This window comes from Xenopus tropicalis, chromosome 5, assembly GCF_000004195.4.
Source record: "Xenopus tropicalis strain Nigerian chromosome 5, UCB_Xtro_10.0, whole genome shotgun sequence".
In the NCBI taxonomy this organism is placed as follows: Eukaryota; Metazoa; Chordata; class Amphibia; order Anura; family Pipidae; genus Xenopus; species Xenopus tropicalis.
The window spans coordinates 62,222,174-62,234,369 of record NC_030681.2 but is presented as its reverse complement, the minus strand read 5'-3'; the positions used below and the strand labels follow the sequence as shown (position 1 = coordinate 62,234,369).

At 42.5% G+C, this 12,196-nt stretch overlaps 1 protein-coding gene across 9 annotated transcripts in view; it reads left to right on the top strand.

The window, feature by feature from the left end:
• Positions 1-12,196, top strand: part of nhsl1 (NHS like 1) — a 185,396-nt gene that overhangs the window by 150,609 nt on the left and 22,591 nt on the right. For all 9 annotated transcript variants that reach the window (XM_012962801.2, XM_012962800.2, XM_012962804.2 and 6 more), the window contains 1 exon segment: positions 7,219-7,345. In XM_012962801.2, coding sequence (XP_012818255.1) covers positions 7,219-7,345 — 127 coding nt within the window.

The following is a 12,196-nucleotide window of genomic DNA, read 5'->3' as shown; positions in this document are numbered from 1 at the left end:
TTAATTTATAAAGCACCAACATATTCCGCAGCACTGTACAATAAGTGTGATTCCTTGGGTCTATAAAAAGTCATATTGATCGGTGCCCAGGTCGTTTTATGATTCCAAAGTAGCCCCGGTGAGAACTCAGGATTTCCCAATATAGGGGTGAGGGGGGAGGAGGGTCCACGTATTTTGTATTTCTGTTTACATCAATTCCAAGTTGTGACAGTGAATATTATTGGGGCAGGTGCGGTTTTCAGTAAATAGAAGACTGCTAATATGGTAAGGGTGGGTGTAAGAGGTTTCTATTTGTGCCCACCTTGTGGGGGGTGATGGTTGGATCCATGGTAGGGTTTGTCTTAATTGGGATGCATCGTAATATTTGGAGATGTCTGGCACAGCTAATCCTCCTTGATATCTGCTTGTGAGTAGGACCGACCTTGGGATCCTGCCTTTCTTAGTTTTCCAGATAAATTTCAAAATTTCCCTTTGAATACTTTCTAAGCTAGTTCTGGGAACCGTGACAGGTAGAGTTTCAAAAAGATATAATAGTTTAGGTAATATGTTCATTTTAATAGAAGCTATACGGCCAAACCAAGATAGAGGGTTTATTCCATTCCTTAAGGTCTTGTGTGATTTGTTTAATTAGTGGTGTATAATTTGCCTTATAGAGATCCTCAAACTTGGGGGTGATGTGAATCCCTATATATTTCAAGTGGGACGTTTGCCATTTGTGTTTTAAGTTTTGTGTCAATGCCCTTTTTGTATGGCCCTCTATATTTAAGGAGAGTGCCTCTGTTTTGGACCAATTTATTTTTAACCAGAGATAGTGCTGTATAGTAGTGAGGTAGTGAGATGGATACTGTGATGGGAGCATGATCAGACCAGGATATGGCTTGTATGGAGGAGTCTGTAGGATATTTCAGACGTTGAGGAGAGAAAAAAAAAAAAAGTAGTCTAGTCTGGTAGAGATTTTGTGGGGTGAGGAGTAAAATGTGAACCACTTTTTCCTTAGAGTGGTTGATGCGCCAAATATCTAATAAGGAATGAGCTCTCAACATTGATCTAAACTGTTTTGCTTGATGTGTTGATCGAGATTTGGGGTTGTGGGGGATGTCCCTATCAAATATATCTGAGAGTACCATATTAAAATCTCTTCCAATAATAATTATAGAAGCTGTTGCTTCTGCTAGTTTAGATAGTACCTTTCTTAATCTGTGGAGCTGTTTGACATTAGGAAGGTATACATTTACAAGTGTAATAGGGGTGCTGACATAGGTGCCCTGAAGCAGGAGGTAGTGGCCTTTAGGATCAGCAATTTGCTTAGTTATAGAGAATGGGCAGTCTTTTCGGATTAAAGTTAAGAACCCTGGCTTTCTTTTGGTTGCTACACACTTGGTAGCTTTGTGTGTATATTCAAGAGCGCACTCTGTTATTGTCAGAGGCCTTAAAATGAGTTTCTTGTAGCACTGCAATATGTGCCCCGTGTCTTTGAATCCCTTTTATAGCTAGGGTACATTTTCGGGCACTGTTAAGTCCTTTGACATTAAGGGAGAGTAACTTGATCATTTTGAAAGTTTTGGAGTGGGTGCTTTGGGATCCTATGCATACTTCCTCCTGCTGGGGAGTACTGCTATGTTAGCTAGTACAAAGATTTTATAGGTTAAGATGGTATTAAAGTCAAATGTAAAATGATTAAACCATACAGTTAAAACTTGGTTTAGGACCTTACTAGAAAATAGTGTAGGTATATTTCTTTCAAGCGACAGAGTTTGAGATAGTTTTGCATAATGACATATTTACATATAGTATAAAAAACATATTAACAATAACATCGAGAACTGTACTCTGATGTTTGTAGTACCACATGTTTAATGTGGTTATGGAAGATTGTGTTAGTACATGAATCATGTATTTTGCTACTGTAGTGCTATCAAAATTCGTAGCATTTATAGATTGATTTATACATAGTGGTACCTGGTGTGTTTTGCAGGACTTGTTGCCCATCTTATTATAAGGTTTTGAAGCCTTTGTTTGTTTTCAAGTTGGGAGTGGTAAATCAATATGCAAGTAACCGAATAAAAGGCAGATAGGGGAAGAAAAAAGGGGAAAGAGGAAGGAAAGAAAGGGGGGAAGGAGAGGAGTGGGAGTGAGGGGAGAGAGAAGAAAAGAGAAGGGGGGCAATGAAAAAGTTCACTGGTAAATAACTCAATAAAAAAAGGGGAGAAAATAAACTGTTATGAGAGGTCAGTTATTGGGGTGTTACCCTTGGATTGGTAACTGCAGGCACTTTAAGTGAGGCACTAACGTTGTTGTACCGGTGCCGATTGGAACATCCAGGCCTCACAGGGTGAAATATCCGGGTCTGTGGAACTTTGCAGACAGGGTTTTGTCATTGTCACTATGGTAGAAGTGGTATATCTGCAGCGGTTGCTTAGGTGAGGACGGTCCGTCAGTATAGTCAAGTTGGTGATCCGGATGTCGGAGATGGCCACCGTGGAGGCCTTGGTTGGTTGGAGCTGACTCTTTCTTATTCGGTGGTCATTTTGCTTGGAGATTTCTGGGGTTCAGATCCCATCTGTGGTATCAGCAGGAGGCCCATGGAGAGTAGGAATTTCTTGGCTTGTTGAGGATCCATGAGCGTATATTGTTGACCATTGTTGGTGGCGATTAACTTAAATGGGAAGCCCCATCTGTAGCTGATGTTGTGGGCCCTTAGGTGCTGCATCACATGTTTCAGCTATCTTCTCTTAGCTAGGGTGATTGGAGAGATATCATTGTAAATCTGTAACTTGGTTCCTTAAAACTCCACATGCAGGAGCATTCTGGTGTGAGCCTCTACTTGTTCCTTGCTTTCAAAGTAGTGGCAACATATTGGGTTTGCTGGTTGGGCCTTTTAGGGCCTAGCGCTCTGTGTGCCCGGTCAAACCACCAGCCGGTAGGTCAGGGCGTAGTGTAGAGAATAAAGTTCTGAGGTATTGTCTGAGGTCCTTGGGTTGTATGTTTTTAGGGATACCTCTGATTCTTAGGTTTTGTCTGTGATTCCTGTTCTCCAGGTCCTCTCAGTGTGCTGTCAATGAAATTAATTCCTCTCTCAGAGTCAGTAGGTCATCTTTCAGTGTATTATGGTGTACAATTATGTTGTCTGAAACGATCTCCAAGTGGTCAACCCGTTGACCTAGTGAGAAAATGTCTGCCTTAATATCCTGTACTGCAGACTTAACTGCCTTGGTTATCGCTAATGAGAGAAAGTCTCGCAGATCAGAGCGTTGTTTAATAAGTATGTCTGTAGTCACTGTTTGTGTTATAATAGAGTCAGTACCTTCTGGGTGTAGAGGAGAGGATTCGGAGTGTCCCTCTGGCGTTTGAGGCTGCAATGGCAAGCTAGCCGCTGAGCGGAAATCTGGTTCTTGATCACCGCCGCCATCTTGGATCCGCATCAGTTTGTCTCAGGCTTTTGTAAAAATGGGGATATAGTGCAGGTAGTGTCTCTAATTCTTTTTTTCCCCATGGCTCCTGTACAGCTGTAGATGGATTAGAGGCATTAGGTTGCTTTTATCCCTTTCGCGTGGAGCTCACATCTGAGACATCTTCACTGTTCCATGACGCGCATGCCTCCCCCCTTTTTTTTTTTTGTTTGTGAAGAAGGAAGAGCACAGCTGGTGCTTGAAATGTTGAAATTTTTGTAATAAGAAGCACAGACCTGAAGATTTGTTTGCACTATGTGGTTCTCATTACTGGCAGCAGAGACACATTCCTTCTCCTGTTTTGTGTGTGGCCCCTGCACAGCCACTGGGGGGTTCCACAGCTGGGGCACATATTTTACTTGGCTGCTCAAATGGGTGCATAGATGTCAATGTTTATATACCGTAAGTATATAATATGTTTAAAGGGGTAGTATGTCAAGTTAACTTTTAAGGGGTTATCCTTTCTATAATATTATTATCATAGGTAATAATAGGCACAAAATTTGCCCAGGAGCTGTAACCCTTACATCCAAAAGGATGTGTAGCAATAAATATTGCACCTTATATTACATTACTCCCTATGAAAAAAAAAAAAAAAGCAAAACAAATAATTTAGAAAAAAATCATTAATTAATGAAATCATGAAAACTTGCTAAAAATAGGACATACTGGGGGTCATTTATAAAGTTTGCGCAGTGCATATTTTTTTTTTGCAAATGGTTGCTTGCGCATGTTTTCCCCTAAATGCTTAAATTTTGCACGGCTGTGCCCGTCTTTACGTTTTTTGCAAATCGCAGTGAAATGCAAATTGCGCACAAAAATTTTAAATTGAGATTTGCATCAGTATGCCCTCTGTATTATTATGTGCAAATATAGTGCAGTTTTTCTCTTTGTGAATATAAATTAGTTTAGCTAATATTTTTTCCACCGCTAAAGTTGTGGCGTAACTTGGATGCAGACTGTACGCATACATATTCGCAATTTGTGAATATGCCATATTTAAAAAGTTTTAAGGACATACACACTGCTAATAAAAATGTAGCAATTACAGTGGCTTGCAAAAGTATTCGGCCCCCTTGAACTTTTCCACATTTTGTCACATTACAGCCACAAACATGAATCAATTTTATTGGAATTCCACGTGAAAGACCAATACAAAGTGGTGTACACGTGAGAAGTGGAACGAAAATCATACGATTCCAAACATTTTTTACAAATAAATAACTGCAAAGTGGGGTGTGCGTAATTATTCAGCCCCCTTTGGTCTGAGTGCAGTCAGTTGCCAATAGACATTGCCTGATGAGTGCTAATGGCTAAATAGAGTGCACCTGTATGTAATCTAATGTCAGTACAAATACAGCTGCTCTGTGACGGCCTCAGAGGTTGTCTAAGAGAATATTGGGAGCAACAACACCATGAAGTCCAAAGAACACACCAGACAGGTCAGGGATAAAGTTATTGAGAAATTTAAAGCAGGCTTAGGCTACAAAAAGATTTCCAAAGCCTTGAACATCCCACGGAGCACTGTTCAAGCGATCATTCAGAAATGGAAGGAGTATGGCACAACTGTAAACCTACCAAGACAAGGCCGTCCACCTAAACTCACAGGCTGAACAAGGAGAGCGCTGATCAGAAATGCAGCCAAGAGGCCCATGGTGACTCTGGACGGGCTGCAGAGATCTACAGCTCAGGTGGGGGAATCTGTCCATAGGACAACTATTAGTCGTGCACTGCACAAAGTTGGCCTTTATGGAAGAGTGGCAAGAAGAAAGCCATTGTTAACAGAAAACCATAAGAAGTCTCGTTTGCAGTTTGCCACAAGCCATGTGGGGGACACAGCAAACACCCCACTTTGCAGTTATTTATTTGTAAAAAATGTTTGGAATCATGTATGATTTTCGTTCCACTTCTCACATGTACACCACTTCCACTTTGTATTGGTCTTTCTCGTGGAATTCCAATAAAATTGATTCATGTTTGTGGCTGTTATGTGACAAAATGTGGAAAAGTTCAAGGGGGCCGAATACTTTTGCAAGCCACTGTATGTTTGCACATTAAATGAACCAGTCTTTTCCAGATTATTTGACTTTCAAATGGGGGTCACTGACCTGAGAAGCTCTGTGATTAATATTGCTTATCTTTCTATTCAGATCCTCTCCTATTTATATTCTGCCTCCCTTTTTTAGAGGGTTCTGTGAGTGCTGTTATAAGGCTCTTGGAACTGCAAAATAATTTCTATATAACTATTTTTGAAGTTGAGGATACCTTATCTGTCATCATTTTTTGAGGTTTTCTGCTATAAGCCTGTGCTGCTAAAGGTTTATGAAGAGGGAACATGGTCCCTCATATTGGTCTACACCAGTGCTGTCCAACTGGCGGCCCGCGGGCCGCATGCGGCCCGCGACCCCCCTCTGTGTGGCCCCCCACCTGTCTGGCTGCTTTGATGGCTTACCTTTGAGTAAGCATTAAATGGTATCAGTACTGAGATTAACTGGCCCCCTGCATGGTTCCCACCTCAGATTCAGGCTGTAATCCCCCTGTATTGTTTAAAAATGTAATCCCCTGTGTTTTTCACACCTTTTAGTTTCTGCATTGTTCAACCCCTGCAGTGTTCACACCTCAGGCTCAGACTGTAGTCACTCCCATTGTTCACTTCTTCACACCTCAGACATAGGTACTGTAGGCAGAGTATGGCACATACAGCCAGCATAGGGCAGGTAGAGTATGGCACATACAGGCAGCATAGGTCAGGGTGGGTATGGCACACAGGAAGGGTAGGGCAGGCAGAGTATGGCACACACAGTCAGGGTAGGGCAGGCAGAGTATGGCACACACAGGCAGCATAGGGCAGGCAGAGTATGGCACACACAGGAAGGGTAGGGCAGGCAGAGTATGGCACACACAGTAAGGGTAGGGCAGGCAGAGTATGGCACACACAGTAAGGGTAGGGCAGGCAGAGTATGGCACACACAGTAAGGGTAGGGCAAGCAGAGTATGGCACACACAGGAAGAGTAGGGCAGGCAGAGTATGGCACACACAGGCAGGTTAGGACAGGCAGAGTATGGCACACACAGACAGCATAGGACAGGCAGAGTGCTGCCTGTGTGTGCCATACTCTGCTTGCCCCATGCTGCTTGTGGGAGGTGAACCTGGCAGGGGTTTGTTGTGGGAGTTTGTTAGCAGTTGGAAATAGCCATTAAATGGTCCCAAAGGTGTGTAATTATGTACTGGGGGTTGCTCTGCTATCCACAGGGGAGGAGGAGGCATATGGAATTTAAGGGTATATCTTAATATGACATAATTCTTTCACATATGAATGCTGGTTGATATCCCCACAGTAAGGACCAAGCATTTGGGATTTTGCTGTGCTACCACCATTGTGATAAAATGGGTGTGGTTTGAAGTGGGTGTGGTTTCAAAAAGGGGAGTGGTCAAAACTGGCTTCCATTAGCGGCCCTCCACCATGTATGCTAGAGAAATTTCGGCCCTCGGCACCGTAGAAGTTGGACAGCACTGGTCTACACAATATGAGAATTGTTTCTAAATCTGTACTATACAGTAGTGATGCTTTTAACTATGGGATGATACAAGCCAGTATTTATATAGTAAATAAAGGATTGATAGGGAACACTTCAGTTATTATTTCACTGCCATCTACAGCCTCGTAACATCAGATTATTATTGACATGATTGTACTGTTGCTTCTATTCCTGCATAATTTAAATGCAAACCTTGCACAATAAAAGTTGGTATTTATTTCCCATGCAGCTGAAGTGTTTAATACAGAGACGGTGAATTCAGTTCTCTGGACAAGCAGCGACATTATGGGAAATGTAGAAGAGACCACTCCAACAAGGCCTGCTACAACTGAGGATCTTTTTGCTCGTATCCATAGGTATGATTACCTTTCTTTTATTAAATAATCCAGACTTATTCGGCCCCCTTGAACTTTTCCACATTTTGTCACATTACAGCCACAAACATATATATATATATATATATATATATATATATATATATATATATATATATATATATATATATATATATATATATATATATATATATATATATATATATATAAAGGTGCAGTACAGGAAGCACTCCTTCAATCTGTAGCGATACCCGGGTGCCAGAGCAAGGAATACAATAAACATAACAGAGTGACAGCACTCACGGGTTTTCACAAAAATAATCAAAAAGATAACAAAGTTGCTAGATGCAAATAGTGAGGTTTTTATTGGACCTACGTTTCAGTTCCCTACTGGAACCTTCGTCAGGGATGAACATACAGCGTTAGTGTCAGAGATTTTAAGTACATCTTTTGGCGCCAAAAAGCGCCGTTGCTAAGCAACCAAAAGTATACAAACACGAAATAAAGAGTGCAATGTGAAAAGTAAAGGAAAATAAAGTTTTTATCAAACATGCGTGTGGTGTCATTATTGGGGGTCCCTTGTTGCATACTTCAGCCCAGTATTGAAATCGCCAATGTACAGCAGACCAGTAATTCTCATGCAGGCAGAGAATGTTCTCTGCCAGTGCGGAACTGTAACTCACCGTATGCAGGACAGATAGGTGCTCGTAAACCAATGGTGCTCATCTGTATGCTTATAGCTAAGGCACTTATCCACAGCGACATCGCAGTGTAGCTAGGTCGCGATCCCCCGTAAGGCTGGCTGACTCATTGGCGTGTCAGGAGATGTTATGCCCGTAATGCGCATCAAGCAAGGACATGTAGAGCTGCAACTCGGCTGGTTATAACCAGGGGGGTGCACTCCACCGATATGGTCCGAAACAAAAGTTTAGTGGGCAACACAGAGCACGAGAGCGCCATGCCAGCAGGGGTAGTTAGTTGTCCCGTATTGGTAGCGCCTGTCCTGGTGAGAATTAGCCCCACGCGGGGCGCCTTCTTTCTAGCTGGAAACTGCTGGTCGGGGGTCCTTATACGCATAAGTCTCACCCCACTTGGTCCTAGGGGTACTCCTGCTACCCAAGGCTTCATTCTACGGAAGGGCATTTACAACATAGGGGCCAATGACACCGGGGAGTACACATTGTTTGAAAGAGAAGAAAAGAGAAACAATAAGACTGAAAATTGAAACATCAAAGGTTGCATACAGCAGTGCAACCGTTGTAGCAGTTCGTTGTAACACATACATAGTAACACGTTGTTCTTGATACAGAAAGCTGTGTGGGGGTAGAATGAAGTACATTATATAAAGCAGCCCAATGGCAAAGTCTCATTCAGTCCTCTGGGACTCACACAGTCCAATTTATAGATCCACCTTGATTCCTTTTGGAGAAGTGCTTGGTCCCTATTCCCTCCTCGTGATAGGGGGGGTTGGTAGTCAATTGCCATGCACTTGAAGGTGGGAAGAGAATGCTTCATACGGAGAAAATGCCTGGCCACTGGTTGGTCCGCTTTCCCTTCCTTCAATGCTTTGCTGACAGCCGAGCGGTGATTACCGATCCGTTCACGTAGTGTGGTGATGGTTTTACCTACATAATATAGTCCGCATGGGCAGGTAATAATGTATATCACATAAACTGAGGTGCACGTTAGTCTGTGGTTAATTTTGAATCTCTTTCCAGTGTATGGGTGGGGGAAGTCAGGTCCTGTAAGCAAACATCTGCAGGTTACACAGTCCGGGCATTTATAACAGCCCAGTTTTTTATTAGTGGAAAGCCAGTTAGTATGGGTGGTAGGACTCCCTTTGAAGTCTGTTTTTACCAGCAAGTCCCTCAGGCTGCTGTTCCTTTTGTAGCCCATCATGGGTTTGTTGGCTAAATGTAAAGATAAAGTCTCATCCTGGCTAATCATTGGCCAGTTTCTTTGAACGCTTTTGGAAAGATTTGATGAAGCAGAATTGTAGGTTGTAGTGAAAATTAGAGGAATCTGTTGGGTTTTTATAGAGTGCTTGTCATGTAGTAGTTTGTCCTGCGTGTACTGAAGGGCTCTGTGTAGTTGTTCATTCAATTGGGTATCGGTGTAGCCCCGTTGCAGGAATCTGTCATACATTTCACCTAGCTGTACTTGAGCTGTATCGGGCGAACTGTTATTCCTAATGACCCGTAAGAATTGGGAAAAGGGGATACCTCTGATGGTGGCTGGAGGGTGGTGGCTTGAGGCGTGAAGTATTGAGTTGCGGTCAGTAGGTTTTCTAAACAGTCTGGTACCAAGTCCCGTTCCTGATATATATATATACACACAAAGGATGGCACACCGCTACATAACATACCTCGGGTGCTCGGTAAAGGGTTCCAATAGTATAAAAAAAGACCAGCAACTCCGGGATTTCTTGTGAAAAATCAAAACATATATTCAAAGTAGCATAAACAGCCGACGTAACGTTTCGGTCCCCATCGGGACCTGAGAAAGGGAGGGTGAACGAAGACTATTCGTCACATAATGTTTACCGTTGGCTGAGTGGAGAGAAGGCGCAACACTTTAAAGCACCTAGGAGACGATTGCGTGAGCAGCGTGCATATGCACGACTGTTGATCACTGTGGACACTAGTTCTGGGGACTCTGATCCTGATGAGGGGGTGCCTAGTACTTCTGTGAAAACCCAAGGGGTGAGTAAAACCAATGCTACTGAGCTATCCGCTCAGTCTGATTTTTTAGAGAACGAGAGGGTGACCACACGGGCCCCCGTTACCCCCTCCAGATTTAAGCGCAAGAGGTTCCCCACACGGCGGGGGAAGAAGAGGCAGACCCCGCCGCTGATGACTACCCAGATATTTAACTTATCTGCCCATACGTTATCGGGTGCAGAATTATCTTTATTGCGAAAGGGGTTAACTTTTGTGCCAACATCTGGTTTTGATAAGTTCCAGTGGGACATTGATCTTTTTCGTTTTGTTAAGACATTGAACATTTTGGATCTGGGACTATGGATTCTGGTTTGGGCGGAGATACACTGAAATTAAAGAGCCAGTTTTGTCCACCGACACTTAATGCTGCTGTTTTAAAAATGCAATTGAGAAAGACATTGGCCTGGGTGGTACCCCTGCACATGCACGAAGAAATAATTTGTCTCACTCTGAACGATTCGCTATTGACACTTTACATAATGCTACGTCTTTGATTGTCCGCCCAGCTGATAAGGGGGGTGACATTGTATTATTGAATTATTCCGATTACAGAAGTGAAATTTTGGGTCAACTTTTAGATATTAAAGTTTATAAAAAGCTCGACGGGGACCCTGTATGGGGTTTTAAGTCTAGAAATGATAAAGTATTGGCATCGGCTTTGAATAATAAGTGGATTTCCCAGACTCTTTTTGATTATTTGACATTAATACATCCCAAATGCCCGGTACTCTATACGTTGCCAAAAATTCATAAAAGTTTAACTGCACCACCGGGGAGACCGATAGTGTCGGCAAGAGATGGTTTGTTACATCCAGTGGGCGTGTATTTAGATCAGGTTCTTCAACCGGTGGTGCAGTCAACTTTTTCATATCTACGTGATACTCCACATTTTTTGAATTGTATAAAAGGCCTTATATTTCCATTGGGTAATGATGTGGTGCTTGCAATCATTGATGTGGTTAGCCTCTATACCAGCATCCCACATGCTGAGGGCTTAGCAGCTGTTAGGATGTCATTGGAAAGTTTCAGTGACTACTCAGGACCACCAGTGCAGTTTGTTTTGGATTTACTGGAGTTATGTCAAAAATTCAATTATTTTCGCTTTGAGTAATATTTTTATCAACAGCTGATGGGCACGGCGATGGGGGCTTCGATGGCGCCCGTATACGCAAATCTCTTTATGCATCAATTCGAGAGTAAGTATATCCTTCCAAAGTATGGTCGGAAGATGCTGCTATATAAGAGATTTATTGACGATATCTGTATATTATGGCTTGGCACCAAAATTTAACTTTTGGCAATGGTAGATGAATTGAATTCTTGTACTGAGGAGATTAAGTTCACAGTTTCATGTGGGAGTGAGGTGCAATTTTTGGATAGACATCTTAAGGTCGGTGAGACAGGTATTGAATATTCATTGTTCCGAAAGGCCGATCAAAATTCTTTATTACATGTTACCAGTGTGCATGCACCTGCCCTGAAACGTTCTATCCCGGTATCGCAGTTCTGCAGGGTGTTGCGTAATAACTCTAACCCTGCAATCTGTGAAGAACAATTAATAGAGATGAGGGTCCGTTTTTTGCAGCGTGGCTATAGTCAGCGGGTTCTGGATACTACTATGGAGAAAGCAAGGGAGGTTGTGAGCAGAACACATAGAGATAAGGAAAATACAAGTTTAATCTTCTCCACGCAATATAATGATGTAACACACAGTTTAGGTAAAGTTTTACGTGTGAATTGGGCTATTATCAAGGCTGATGAGACCTTAGGTAAACTATGTCCGAATCCTCCTATTGTTGGATACCGTAGAGGGAAGAATTTGAGGGACCTCTTGGTGGTCAGTGATCCGGTTTCAAGTTATGCCCCGGAAAAAGGCCCTACAACATGGTTGAATAATAACAAAATGGTTTTTTTTAGATGCCCCTCGTGTACGTCTTGTCGGTATATGACCCCGGGGGGTAGATTTTTGCATCCCCACACGGGGAAGCGCTTTAAGATTAGACATCATATTTCTTGCACTACTACACATGTAATATATTTAATCACGTGCCCCTGTGGTCTTTCATATGTGGGAAAGACTGATTTGACGTTACGATTACGGATGGATGCACATAGATCGGCAATAAATACAGCTTATCGTGATAATAAAACT